At 42.8% G+C, this 15,483-nt stretch overlaps 1 protein-coding gene and 1 long non-coding RNA gene across 2 annotated transcripts in view; one reads left to right on the forward strand and one right to left on the reverse strand.

The window, feature by feature from the left end:
* Positions 1–5,364: 5,364 nt before the first annotated feature.
* The window catches only part of LOC147709674 (WAP four-disulfide core domain protein 12-like), a 78,953-nt gene continuing 68,834 nt past the window's right edge, over positions 5,365–15,483 (forward strand). Inside the window, exon 1 of the mRNA XM_086925531.1 lies at positions 5,365–5,455. Coding sequence (XP_086781657.1) covers positions 5,365–5,455 — 91 coding nt within the window. The remainder of the gene's footprint in view (positions 5,456–15,483) is intronic.
* Positions 10,018–14,512, reverse strand: LOC147709675 (uncharacterized). The gene is made up of 2 exons (XR_015296715.1): positions 14,272–14,512; positions 10,018–12,009 (listed from the first exon to the last, which is right to left on the reverse strand). It is a non-coding gene; the product is annotated as an uncharacterized LOC147709675 (long non-coding RNA).

A 15,483-nucleotide genomic window follows, 5' to 3' on the forward strand; every position in this document is an offset into this window, starting at 1 on the left:
GTACTTTTTCTGCTGTCCTTACGTAAGGCTGGGAAATCGGTGGCTACGGCCCAAAGGCATCGTGCCGCCATTTCCTTTGTTGCCAGGGCCCATGGCATCCTGGACCCCACAGCGTCTTTTACAGTACAGAAAGCGCTGCGTGGGTGGCAACGTCTTGAGGGTCGCAGAGTGGACATAAGACGACCGATAGGTTTTGATAGATTGTCCCAGTTACTGGCCACACTCCCTAGCACATGCTCGTCCCCTTTCGAGGCCTGTTTGTTCCGGACTGCATTTACGCTGGCATTTCACGGGGCTATGAGAGTTAGTGAGCTAGTTGCAAGGAACAAACAGGAGGTGTCGGGGGGCTTGTGCAGGGAACATGTTCAGATCAGGGGTGATGCGATGGTTGTCTCCTTTCTCAGGTCCAAGTCTGACCAAGATGGGAGGGGGGACTGCACGATCATTCGCAGGATTCCCGAGTCATCCATGTGTCCGGTACAGTGCTTAGAAGATTACCTAGCACGAAGGGTGGCATCATGGGGGGGGGACATTGTTGAGGCATATAGACGCCACCCCGCTGACGAGGTTTCAGTTTCAGCGGGTGCTTGCCATTCCTTTCGTATAGGGGCTGCCACTGAAGCTACAGCCAGGGGTCTTAATGTAGAACAAGTGAAACGTGTGGGGCGTTGGTCCTCCAATTGTTATAAGAGGTACGTGCGATTGCACATGTTGTGAAGCTGTAATCATGTACTCACGCTTCTTGTCTTTTGTTTGTTTTCAGTTGCGCAAGCCTGTGTGGCAGGGCGGACTGTGCAGTTGACCCAACACCAGACCAGCGGTCACACATCACCGGCTGAGAGAAAGGAGGTGTGGGTCGTAGGCCACTCATACGTGAGACGGGCCGCAGACGTATTCAAAGCAGGTGATATGATTCACGTACCTGGTGAATACGGGTACAGAGTGTCCTTCCACGGAAGGGGCGGTCTCTGTATTGACCAGTTTCAAGCATTCTTTGAGGGTTTGTTAGAGCGGATGAGGTCACCGCCGTCCATAGTCATAGTACATTTGGGGGGCAATGAATTAGTCACCACCGGTAGACGACTTCTCCTGGAAGCTATGCTTTCCACGGGGAGTTGGTTAGCAAGGAGAGTTCCGGGGTGTGTAATCGCGTGGTCTCATATGATCCCACGAAAAGTGTGGCGGGGAGCTATCTCGATCCCTGCTTTGAATCATTCCGTTAAAAAATTGAATAACAAAGTGAGTAGGTTGTTCCGTTCCAAGACATTGCATTCGATCTCACATAGTTGTATGAATGATGACAGTATGTATTTGAGGGATGGTGTGCATTTGTCAAGGGTGGGCAATGAGTTACTCATAGGAGACTTCCTAGCTTGGTTAAAATCGTTAAAACATGACCTTTAGGTAGGAGTTTTGTGGGGGGTCCGGATAGCCGGTCAACTATCCGGACCTGTGGCGGTAAGGTCATGATCGGTGAGCACTAATTGGTAGATCCCTATGAGTGGGCGTCACCCAACACGGATGGGAGCGCTCGGGGGAGGTGGCCATTGGCCCCTCAATGGGGAGGCGGTCCCGTCTAAGGGCGGGTCGCCGGAAGTCAAGGAAAGGCGGTCAAGGCCCCTTCCGGTGTAGGAGGGGTTACAGCCCCCTCCTGAGGAATTTCCCGGGGCCAGTGTCATCTGCGACGGCAGATGCGGTAAGTTGTGTGGGGTGGGGGGAGGTCCACGATACCTTCTAGATACCACACACAAGTATTCGAACGACCTTTAAATGGCGTCGAGTCTTAAGTGCCCCCGACAAGTCAAGGGAAATTGTTAGTAGCTGCACTTGAGGTAAGCCTCTGTGCTGTCGCCCTTCCCAAGTGGGAGGGGTAAGTCTGGTTAGGGATCTTGACACCGGTTATGACCTTGCCGTTGGCCCTTAAACGTTAGGATGTACAATTTCAATGTTTATAGAGAATGTTTTTGTAGGATGCTAGTTCGGCTAGGAGAACCTCTGTATTAGAGAATATGTTAAGATTAGCCAAACATCGCAATGTGATAATGAAATTGTACATAACATGAAACGTTTAATGTTTAATTTTTTGTTTTAATAAATACGGCCGCGGGAGGGTCACTCCCTCCCACATCCAAAAACTTGAAGAACTGTTTCCGGTTTCCCTCCTTTTGGGATCGTGTTGAGAGGGGGTGGCGGGTATCTCAGCCATATGGAAAGGGGCGACCACTCGGTCCCCCCGAACGTATGGCGGAGTGCCTCGATCCTCCCGGGAAGCCATTTTTTGGCGGGAGGCGCGTCTCGGCTGGTATGCCCGAAGCGGCGTAGCCGGGGCGCGCTTTTTCCCGCTCTAGAGTGGGCTGGCCTAGACACCGACGTAACCAGCCCCGCCCACGGGACGGGCAGGGGCGGGTTTACGCCCGCCCTGAAGACGGATAAAAAGAGACGCAAGACCAGAAGACGTCCTCTTGTTCTTGTGCTCCGAAGCTGCACCTTCTCGCTACACGTGAGCTCGGGACAGAACGAAGAGCCAATTTTGACCCACCCACCAGCCCCTGAGGACAGCAAGTTGTTGTGCAATAAAGTGAATTTTCTAAGTATGTTTTTGCTGTTTTCGTTTACAGGTTGTGAAAGTTTCAGTTTTTTTTTGTTTATCTTAATAAAGTATGGTGAATATCGTTTAGGTTGTTACGATTAAAATGACTTGATGTAGTGTTGCATTTTAAGCATACTCTTTTCGCTCGTAGCGACCAATGTTGTCATGGGTTCGAGTAAGAATCGTCGTATTTATGTTTTGGTAGGCGGTAAGGTCATGATCGGTGAGCACTAACTGGTAGATCCCTATGAGTGGGCGTCACCCAACACGGATGGGAGCGCTCGGGGGAGGTGGCCATTGGCCCCTCAATGGGGAGGCGGTCCCGTCTAAGGGCGGGTCGCCGGAAGTCAAGGAAAGGCGGTCAAGGCCCCTTCCGGTGTAGGAGGGGTTACAGCCCCCTCCTGAGGAATTTCCCGGGGCCAGTGTCATCTGCGACGGCAGATGCGGTAAGTTGTGTGGGGTGGGGGGAGGTCCACGATACCTTCTAGATACCACACACAAGTATTCGAACGACCTTTAAATGGCGTCGAGTCTTAAGTGCCCCCGACAAGTCAAGGGAAATTGTTAGTAGTTGCACTTGAGGTAAGCCTCTGTGCTGTCGCCCTTCCCAAGTGGGAGGGGTAAGTCTGGTTAGGGATCTTGACACCGGTTATGACCTTGCCGTTGGCCCTTAAACGTTAGGATGTACAATTTCAATGTTTATAGAGAATGTTTTTGTAGGATGCTAGTTCGGCTAGGAGAACCTCTGTATTAGAGAATATGTTAAGATTAGCCAAACATCGCAATGTGATAATGAAATTGTACATAACATGAAACGTTTAATGTTTAATTTTTTGTTTTAATAAATACGGCCGCGGGAGGGTCACTCCCTCCCACATCCAAAAACTTGAAGAACTGTTTCCGGTTTCCCTCCTTTTGGGATCGTGTTGAGAGGGGGTGGCGGGTATCTCAGCCATAATGTGGATACACTTTTAGTAATTGAAACAATAACTGGCCACATTGTAGGCATAACACCTACACACAAAAGTCATGCTTTTCAAACTCTTGTCAAATGCATTGCATTAATATGCATTTTAGCGCACACCGTGCAATCTTAGCCTGTAGATGAGAATTATTGACAATCCAGTTGACCCTAAAAGGAAAAAGGTTAAAAAAAACACAATCAAATTTTAAAACATGACATTACTGCACTTTCTGTACTAGTAGACTTATCACACACATTCATGAGGCCAAAGGTACACCCACACCCTCAATTGAGCTGCAGCCTGGTAAAATTTTTGAAGGCTGTGGGGGACAAAATGCCAGGTCCAGAATATTGAATTGACTTGGTTCCAACTTGTCTTGTAACACAAATCATACTTAATATCAAATACTGAGAGATAACTGAATGGCTGATATGATTTTAAAATTACTAGGAAAAGAACATAAATGTTCATACAATGATGGTTTTAAACATATGTGATTTTACATTGTGCTTCAATTTTTATGTTTTGTATTGCATTGCATTGGTTTTAATTAACTGTGCAAATAAATTACTTACAAATTACTTACACATATATGTGGCCTTATCAATACAAAATGGTGGAGCAAAATGATGCTACTACAATGCAAAGCAGCACTGCAACTTTGTTGCAGTGTTGTCTTAAGTCAAAGAAAAGAACACCTGGCCGCAATCAAACACAATCTTGTTAACTATCTGCCACTTGACCTCCTTTCAGTTTTTCCCACACACATATTCTACACACAGTAAAATGTTCTCACACATACACTCTCTCTCAAACACGCTCTCATCCACAATCATGCATACAATCATTTGTTAAACCATTTTTTCTTTCCCCAGTTGCCACCATAGGTCTCAAGTGTGCTGTATTTTTATTATACTATGTTATTCCCTATTAGTATAATGAAAACAGGCAGATAGCAAGGAATGCAGAACCCACAAGTTTTTTTGTCACTGATTTTGCTGACCTGGAGGCCAGGAGTTGCAAGGGGTAAGCTAGGAGTTGCAGATGTGGCCTCTGGCGACCCCTAAATGACACCTGTGTTCTGCCGGAGTGCATGGTGTGCACACTCTATGATGCATGGGTATTGTACTAGAAGAGTCCATTCCAGTACAAAAACATATGATTTAAAGTGTTTCCCCCTTAGTATGTGTGCAGTACAATACAGCACACATGCAAAGCGGGAAAGGTTAGAAGAAATACAAAGAAATACTATTTTGAGGCGGCATTACATTTTCATGAAAATTATTCTCTACCAGTATTTGTAAATAGGGATTGAAGTCAAACCCCATAGGTGCCATGGGTCACAGATGGCAAAGGAACAGGTTGAAGCAATCCTGTGCTGCCTTGATCACAATTTCAACCTTGCTGACTGCCTCAGTAAAGTGTCCTACAGATATAACTCCAATGGGGGACTCTTGGCAACATATGGATGTTATTTTAAGTAGCATTAGTTTCATCAGCAATCTTATCTATTGTTTGGGTAATCCCTGGCAAATTTCACAATCAAATCACTTGAGGCAGTTCTAAAAGTATGTCCTGTAGTCAAACATCTATTCTGTCTCTAATAACATGAGGAAAGAAAAATGAAAACTGGTTTGTCAAGGTGGTGATTTTTTAACGGTGTAGCCTGTGATAGGGGTGGGTTTAAAATATCATTGGCTGGTGTCCAGTCTGTCCTTGCCAGCGTCACCCTTCCCTCGTCTCAGCCCATGTTGTCCTATAAATCCTTGTGCCAGGAGCAGCAGGGGATCAGAGATTGCTGTCCACGTCATGATGAAGACTGCAGCCGCCATCTTGCTCCTGGCCGCCCTCCTTGGGCTCTGCATGTTGCCTGCGGTGGAGAGTGAGGACTATCCTTTAGGTGAGTGCACAGTGATTGGGCCTTCAAGTTTCTCAGGATCTAAATTCGAAATTCACCTGAAGGGTTAAGGTTATGTCTTTTTCTGGAAAATCACTGCAGAAATAAGTACATAGCATTGTATTGTGTAAGAGACACAGCAACAGTAAATCCTGTATTAAGTTGATCTTGGTAATGTGCTTTTTCATGTTTAGAGGGGGATGAGTTGGGAGAGCGAGTGTAAACTGTATACATTAATGTGCTCTGCATCAAGGGTGTAAAGTAGACCCCTGAGGTCGCTCTGAGAAAGGGGTGGAGGAGGTTCTCACCCTAAGGCCTTTTTATGTTGGTGGGGTGACAGATGCCAGATTCCAGGTGGGTGCTCATCACATTTTGTAGTGTTGTAAGGGAAGCCACTTCACTCTTTTATTCCACAGCAATGGTAGAGCAATGTATGAAATGTGACTTTGTCAGGGCAATGTAGTATTCAAGACCTCAGATCACAGATGCATGCAATGCCATAGTCTGTACTGCAACATACCAGCCAAGATTCCCAGGTCCTTTGTGACTAGCTAATCCACTCAGGGGTTTCTTTTGAAGAATCACCACACGTAGACAGATGAAGTATTTGTAGATTTATTGAATAGGGACCCCTAGGACACAGTTTCTCTTTCTTTCAAGAGCTAGTAACTGCCTCTCCGACAGAATCCTGAGGTAACCCAGCAATCACAAGGTTCCACATGTTTCATAACAAAACATATATACATATATGATGAATCAAGATACAACACATCTCCCTTCCCAAAATACAAGAATTGTTAAAGAAATGCATCTATGAACACACATAATAATTACATTTTTTTGGCATCACATGCAAACGTTCTGAACATCTTCTAATTGGCGAACTGGAAGCTTTGCTAGTCTGACCAAACCCTGTTACAACTTTGTCAGAACTTGATCCCTTATGAAACCCAGCAGACACCATAAGCTCAGTGTCAGAACATGGTGAAATCTTTCGGGTGTTCCACCAATTTCCATCTTCCAACTTCACACTATTACCCTTCACAAAAAACACCTTTTTTGGAGAAGACCACTTTGAACAACCCTTCCTGGATTTATCACCTACAAACACTCTCACAAACATTCCTTGAGTAAACACCGGTTTAGATTTGACAATATTTTTTTATGAGGATAACAATAGTCCTTTTGATACCTTTCAACTCTCTCGTGCAATTTTATCAAGATTCACTTCATGTTTACCAGCCCTATTCATCCAAGCTGGCACCCTTAAGAAGAGAAAAAGGTGTTTCTTTTGTTACTGAATGAGGAGTTGTGCGATATGACCACAACATGTCTCTGATATGTTGCCTCCACGACTCACCATTCATAAATGCTAACTGGACGCACTCTACTAACACTCTATTGAAGCGTTCTACAAGGCCATTACCCCTTGGGTGAAAAGGTGGAGTGGTACTGTGTTTTATGGCCCATTTGTCCAGGAAAGACTTACATTCTTGAGAAATAAATTGTGGCCCATTATCCGTGATAATTTCAGCTGGACACCCTTCTCTTCTAAGGATATCTTTACAAAAAGAAATCACGTTACTAGATTTGATCTCCTTCAGATAAGCAACTTCTGGCCAATTGGAAAAATAGTCGATCATGACTATGGCAAATTTCTCTAATCCACCCAATATATCAAAAGGTCCACAAATGTCTATAGCCAACCTCTCCCAGGGACCTTTGGGTAATGAAGATGAAACAATTTCTGTTTCCCTAGAGCCAAGAGTTTTATCACTACAAGCACATGCAATGCAATCATGAACAAAACGTTCAATTAGAATATCCATGCCTGGCCACCAGAAACTGTCTCTACACTTCCTTTTCAATGCTGACATGCCTCCATGTCCCTCATGCATGATTGATATTCAACAACCTTTCTCTTAAACTCACTGGTACAACCAATCTATTTCCTCTTCTAAGCAGATCATCCATAACATTCAATTCTGACCATATTAGTTTGAATGGCAACAGATCCTTGTGTGATTTCCATCCTTGTTCATCACACAATACATCTCCAACTTTACCTAAAACGTCATCCTCATCAAGAGCTTTTTTCCATTCCACTTGGCTAATGGCACTGCACACATCCTCCACTTCAGCAACCATCCAATCATTCTCCTTAAAATCCTGACCATCATCCAAAGGTAGTCTCGAAACACAATCTGCATTTACATTCTTGGCACCTGGAATATATTTTATATCAAAAGTATATTCCTGAAGGCAATACAACCATTTATCTTTTCTTGGAGTAGCTTTGCTAGCTCCTTTTGTGGAAAAAAGATCTAACAAGGGTTTATGATCAGTATGCAATTGAAAATGACTACCCCACACAAACATTTGAAAATATTGCACGCCCCACCAACAGGCTTCCTTTTTGATTGTAGACAATGTATGTTCTTGCCCCTTTAATGTGCGAGAAGCAAAAGCTACTACCCTTTCTATACCTTCATGTACCTGACTAAGCACAGCACCTAAACCATAGTTGCTGGCATCTGTGGAGACAATGATCTGGTTGGCAGGATCAAAAGGTTTCAATGTGACAGTATTGGCAATACATTTCTTAATAGAATCAAAGTTGTGTTCGCAAGCCTCTGCCCATTCAAATTTAACCTCTTTCTTCATTAGTTTCCTTAATTCATGTACTTTGTCAGAGAAATCGCGTACAAACTTAGAATAATACTCGGCAAGGCCAAGAAATGACCTTAACTGGTCCTTATCCTTTGGAGCAGGTGACTTTTTAATCGCCTCCACTAGATTTCGTTTAGGTTTGACACCATCACTGGACAAGGTGTGACCCAGATATTCTACCTCACGCATGCCAAATTTAAATTTTTCCATAGCTACAGTTAGACCGGCATCAGCTAGTTTCTTGAGAACCTTTTCTAAATTGTCGTCATGGTCAGATTCATTTTTTCCCTATACCAAAACATCATCTTGAAATACCACAACTTTATCTAAACCAGCTAGAATCGACTGCATCACTCTTTGGAATACAGCCGAGACTGACGCCAATCCGAAAGGCATGCGTATAAATTGAAAAGCCCCCTCAGGAGTAATGAAAGATGTAATGTGTTTAGAATCTTCATGCAATACGATTTTGTGGTATTCATTTGATAGATCCAAGGTAGTAAAATGTGTACCACCTTTCACAGTAGCCAACAGCTCACTAATCCGAGGAAGAGGATGACGATCTATCCAAATTTTATCATTCACATCTCTTAGATCGATGCACATCCTAATTTTGACATTGGGTTTTTTAGCCAAAACAATCGGACTTCACCAATCCGATGCTTCGATGGCTTCAATTACCCCTTCATTGCAGAGTCTGTGTAGCTCTTCTTTTAATTTGTCTCTTAGTACGAAGGGCACATTTCTAACTTTGTGCACTTTGGGAGCAGCATCCTCTTTAAGAATTATTTTTTGCTGAACAACTCGGGAAATTTAGTGCGCCATTTGGAGGTATTGCTAAGAGACATTGTTAGTACCTGTTGAGGATGATTTAGATTTAAAATTATATCAAGAGCTCTTTGATCCTTCCAGCTCAACAGAGACCTGCCTTTGTGGACTACATACAATTTTGCCATAGTTTTCCTATTACAAAAGAGCAATTCTGTTTTAATAAATCCAATAACAGGTAGTTTTACCCCACAATAGCCTTCTGGAATCACATCTGCAGATTGTAATTCCTCTAACTTACCTCCTAAACTTTCCCACGTGAACTTATCTATGATGGTAAATGGAGAGCAAGAGTCTGCCCAAACTTGAACATCTCTGTCCCTAATTTTGATATTACACTTTGGAGGACGATAACCCTCTTGTTTACTCACATCGCATTTGAGTACCTGTTCATATTCAATTATCATAACCTCAATGTCATCATCATCAATAGCTTCATTATTATATTCTATATCCTCTCCACGAGTAGAATTATTGTGATCAATCAGATTGACCGCACTTGGAGATGAAACTGAACCAAGTGTTTTGCACCATCTTGCAAAATGTCCTAGTTTATTTACATTTGTGACACCTTGTTTTGAGTGCTGGACAAAAATTTGCGTCAGCGGTGTGTTTTGGGCTCCCACACTTGAAACAATACTTGGATTTGGTCCAGAAAAATTCTTGTTTGTTATTAGTTGAGGATTTTTCAAATCCCTTCATGCACAGATTCATCATCTTTTTTAGGAACAGCATTACGTTCTTTTACATATCTTGAAGTATTTTACATTTTTTTTTCTTGCAACTGATAAAGTTTTATCCAAATTAGGATCTTTTAAATCAAGAAGTTTCTCTTGAATTTTAAGATTTGCCATCCTGTTAATTAATTGATCTCGAATTAGATAATCCCTCATGTTTTCAAAGTTACACGTTACAGCTAACATTCTTAAAATAGACACATATTGTTCAATGCTCTCCCCCGAGTTTTGAGCTCGTGAAAAGAACTTGTGTCTATGTATTGCTTTGCCCACTTGCGTAATCTGAACTTACGCACACCACATACTCACAGAGAAACTCCAACACTCCACTGGAGGTAAAAATGAGCTTTATTAATATTGTAGGCAAAGGCAATAAGTCACTGCAACTAAGAAAGTCTTAGGCACCGAGTGAAAGGCAATAAACAATGAATACACCACACTATATACATAAATATGAAACTGTGAATACAGGTATATAAACAGTTAATGTACAAAGCACCTCACCAGATTCATTTGCAGCACCGGAGACTTCAACATCCCTAGGCCAAGCACTGAACACCAGGTCGGGAACCCGCAGACCAGCAAGCTCAGGGAGTAATCTCTTCGGGCACCAAAGTTGTCCCGTGAGTGCGTCCACTCCAAGACTGAGTTCCTGAGCTCCACCCCACAGACCCCGCTTTTTATAGCTTAAATCAACCTGTTCGAGAAGCCTCTAGAAGGCGCTCTCGCCCATCTTTTCACAAGTGCTGGCCCTCATCTCTGCATCAGACCCACCCAGACAGACCTGGCCAGATTCTGTTTAGGCGGTGTCGAGGCAAAAGACATTCCTTTCCCACTCTCCGGCCTTGGAGACTGGCACGGCCATCCTCCCTCTGTTCTAGCGATAAGTATGGAATGCATGAAAACACTCTGAAGGTACAACATAACCTCACGAGGCATCCTCACGAGATGCCTTGCACCTGCTTGTACTGGTTTACGTTACGTGAATAACATGTTTATGTTACAGCTAAAGTGTAACTCCAGGTCAAGGCAGCTCAAGATGGAAGTGCGATGCAACCAAATGGAAGATCAGAGCATTGCATGGAATCGAGGTCAACATATGATTTAGCACGTTTAAAATGGCAAATGCAACAACATATGATTTAGCACATGTAAAAATGGCAAATGCAACACATTCCACCCCTTGACCTTCGATTCACACATCATACCCGATTGGTCTAAATACCATGGATCTGGGACGAAAAAGGGAGAGCACCCCTTGACCCTTGAACATCACCATTCACATATATCAAAAATAAAATCACTGAACTAAAGGCACAGCTATGACCGCATCTTTTAACTGCAAAATTGGAATTATTTCAAAGTAACTAGCAACTGAATATCATGATTGAAAAACAAAACTATCATTGGGGCACTGTATCTGGTAACTGTAAAAGCAGTATCAATGCATAATAACCAGCAACTAAATAAAATCTAACTGGAGATCTGATTGTCATTAAAACATTGCATGCCTCATTTAAAGGCAAAACCTTAAAAACGAAATTGTCAGAGTGAAGGATACAAGACTGTAGGCAATATTTGAAAGAGTAAAAACTGCATTACAGAATAAAAAACATAATCAATAACTCTCGTGTTAAAGTGACTACTCAAAAACATTGAATTCAAAGCAGATCATGAACTGGTTTTCTCTTTTTGTTCTTTTTAAACTTACTGCATTACTTAAAACAAAAACTCAGGTGAAATATCTCAAAATAATTCAGCTTGTGTCATTTGAACCTCTAATAATGAAACTGCAAATTCTACTGCCAAGGCAGCCAACTGTAGCTCAGAAAATATCTACTCCAATTGCAGCAAAGTGTCTTTACTGAAAAAAAAGTGTTCTTTTCTGTGAAAAAAGCAAAACAAAAAACACCATTGTCTCTTGTCAGGGTACACAAGCAGTTCTCCTGTGTGAAAGACACACAGCTCTCATGCTTTCAAAGTCAGCCTCACTTGAAGGGGACAGTTCCAATTGTAGCACACTCTGCTGATCCCTTCTTCGCTTAGAAAGAAGCAGTCCATCTATGTAGATGACAGCTCTCTGGCATCCATCTTCATCAGTATCCCCTCGACAAGGAAGAACCCCATCTGATCTGGTTCTCTATAGATCATCAGCTCCCGTCTGCCATCAGCCCCAGAACATCACCACCGTCCAGTCTGGCTCCAGGCTTGGGTGAGTTTGGGGGTCCACTCTCCAAAAAATAACAAGCTAAAATAATAAAAGGGGGGGGGTGAGGGCCCATGCATACAGGGAGGGCATCACTTGCACCCCGGTACCGCAATCTGAAACGATAAACAAGTATCACATGTCTTGCGAAAAACTTCAATTCAAAAACACATAATGTTCTTTTTACATCTCTCAAGGTCCCCTATTTTATTTCTGTCTGCAAAGCTCTCCTCTAGATCTGGGGAATAGTTCAAGAATACTACCTGCATTATATCCTCTAAATTTATTTGGGCAAAATCTGATTTTTTCTGTCACAGTCAGAGGGGCTGGGGAAATCCCTTCACACCCTTCTCACTCCTAGCTAGCAGACCCCCTCCCTTCGGAGATGTCCGCGTCCCAGGGCTGGCTCAATTTCAACCCTAACAGAGCCTGCTCTCTGCCTCGCAACCCTCCCTTCGAGGAGCTCACATTCCAAGAGCGAAGCGCCTGCCAATTTCTTTCTGCCCTGCCTACCTCCTCATAGGGAGGGGGCATGATGGTGATGAAGCCTGCACCTTTGCAAGCCACCCTCTCTTTCCCATTAAAGGAAGCTTCACAATCTGAAGAGTGGAATCCCCCCTCCTTTACACTGAGCTCTTCCGCGGACACAATTTGGGTGCTCGCCAAACATAACAAGCAGGGAAGACTCTGCTCCTGTACTCGCTTTTGAGCCCCGCCTTCACAAAATGCTCAGAGGCAGGCTGTGCTATCTTTTTCTTCACGATCAAAGCCTGTCAGTAGCCGGCCGTTCACAACCTAAAAGCTGTGGAATTTTCCCTTCTTAAATGGAACAGCAGGATGTTAAAAAACCCTTTCTTTCGTCTAAGACAAAAAACAGACTCAACCTGTTTTGACCTCCATCAACACCCTGCGTTCTCTTTTTAAAGCTTCACACTTCTAACTAATTCAAGCAAATTCTAAACTGTCATTTATCTATGAGACTATTGGTGAGTCAAATGCAAAGCATTGGCAACAGTAAAAGGTCACATACAAAGTCTCATGGTACTTCTGTAACATTATCTGGGGCAGCATCAGTTTATTGTCATAATCTAGGAATTCTCACATTTACGAAAACATTTTATTCTTGTGATTGATGTTACCAAATCTGTTTCTGTTTAATTCTGTTCTGCACAGACAACCTTCCCTGTCTAAATGGGCCATTTTATAACCAATGCAATCTCCCATAGGCAAATCACATTTTCTCTCATACTGTTCTGTCCAGTATCTTTTAGTGTGCACAAGCACAGATTCATGGGCATTTGTTCTGCATCTAAATTGAAAAGTCCCTTCACTTAACTGTAGCTAAAATGGGCACATTGCTTTTGGGTAATATCACAAAATACATTTTTAAACCTTTTAATTAACCAGTCATACACACTCTGCTGTTGTACACTTTCAAAAACATATGGGTACATTTCTCCTTTAAAGCACAGTTCATCATACACTGTTGGGTCTGATTTATTTCCACCACTGGTGATCATTAATTCTAAAACACGGGTCTTCTTATCTTTCCTTTCTGACTGAAAACCCTCTTCGGAAGAATTAATTAAAACAGCCTGTGCAATTGGCAACCTGACTAGATTTTCTGTAACATTTTTCACATGTAAATCATGCACGTTTAAGTCTGTTGTCAAAGGAATATTTTCACACTGGGCATCAATTAACATTTCCTTCAGCTCTTTTGGCAAATGCTCAAATTGTGGCTGCACGTTAAACAACACATTAAAAATACCCCCACTATCTCTATCTGAAATGTCATCCCACCTTTCAGGATTATATTCTGAGATGTTACATTCGCGTTGCAGCTGCGCACATTTTAAATGCATCTTTTACTGAACACTTTTAAAGGGATCCAGCCCTTTCTGCCTAACGTAAAAAAGCTATTCACAAGCCCTTTATACAAAACACATTTAAACACACAGCAATTCTCGTTCAACCAAACACAATTAGCTCACTCATGAGCCAGAACACCATATGGGCTACCCCCATGCAAATAAATCAACTGATATCTGAGAGTCTGCTTTCAATTACTAAAAAAACAATATTTTCCCCTTTTAAATCAACGTTCATATCCTGCCGACTACGCCAAAATGTATTGCTTTGTCCACTTGCGTAATCTGAACTTACGCACACCACTTACTCACAGAGAAACTCCAACACTCCACTGGAGGTAAAAATGAGCTTTATTAATATTGTAGGCAAAGGCAATAAGTCACTGCAACTAAGAAAGTCTTAGGCACCGAGTGAAAGGCAATAAACAATGAATACACCACACTATATACATAAATATGAAACTGTGAATACAGGTATATAAACAGTTAATGTACAAAGCACCTCACCAGATTCATTTGCAGCACCGGAGACTTCAACATCCCTAGGCCAAGCACTGAACACCAGGTCGGGAACCCGCAGACCGGCAAGCTCAGGGAGTAATCTCTTCGGGCACCAAAGTTGTCCCGTGAGTGCGTCCACTCCAAGACTGAGTTCCTGAGCTCCACCCCACAGACCCCGCTTTTTATAGCTTAAATCAACCTGTTCGAGAAGCCTCTAGAAGGCGCTCTCGCCCATCTTTTCACAAGTGCTGGCCCTCATCTCTGCATCAGACCCACCCAGACAGACCTGGCCAGATTCTGTTTAGGCGGTGTCGAGGCAAAAGACATTCCTTTCCCACTCTCCGGCCTTGGAGACTGGCACGGCCATCCTCCCTCTGTTCTAGCGATAAGTATGGAATGCATGAAAACACTCTGAAGGTACAACATAACCTCACGAGGCATCCTCACGAGATGCCTTGCACCTGCTTGTACTGGTTTACGTGAATAACATGTTTATGCTACTGCTAAAGTGTAACTCCAGGTCAAGGCAGCTCAAGATGGAAGTGCGATGCAACCAAATGGAAGATCAGAGCATTGCATGGAATCGAGGTCAACATATGATTTAGCACGTTTAAAATGGCAAATGCAACAACATATGATTTAGCACATGTAAAAATGGCAAATGCAACACAGTCTTTCAACTATGACACTCACTTTCTTGCCAAAATTTTCCTCCAACGCTTTTAAAGCAACTTCATACACATCAACATTAGTATCCCCTGTGTACTTACTGTCTACATTTGTATGAATTACAATGCTTTCCATCAAAGGTAAAGTTTTCAAAACATCTCTTCCTTCTAAGCCCAAAAATTGTTTTAGAATAGCTCATTTCCTTTTCGAGACATAGTCATCACCTCCAATAGCTTCAAGATAAGTTTCGAAAGTCTCTTTCCAATGTTCCCATAACATACACGGTTGACCGGGGTTCTGCAAGAAAAATGGTGGCGCTGGGATAACTTGAGAAGACATGCTCATTATAAAACAGATGTAAAATACTGTAATGTAATTTTCCTATGCAGAAATGATACAATTTTATTTTTAAAGTCACTCAAAAGGAGAGATGAAGTGTGCATCAAAATGTAACCTAATATTAGCCAGGTGTGCCTGCCACAGATGAACAGAAATACTTGAGTAGTGTAAACAGGTTTACACCCTATTCCCAAAAGACTTAACAGCTCT

The sequence above is a fragment of the Lissotriton vulgaris genome, chromosome 6, assembly GCF_964263255.1.
Source record: "Lissotriton vulgaris chromosome 6, aLisVul1.2, whole genome shotgun sequence".
In the NCBI taxonomy this organism is placed as follows: domain Eukaryota; kingdom Metazoa; phylum Chordata; class Amphibia; order Caudata; family Salamandridae; genus Lissotriton; species Lissotriton vulgaris.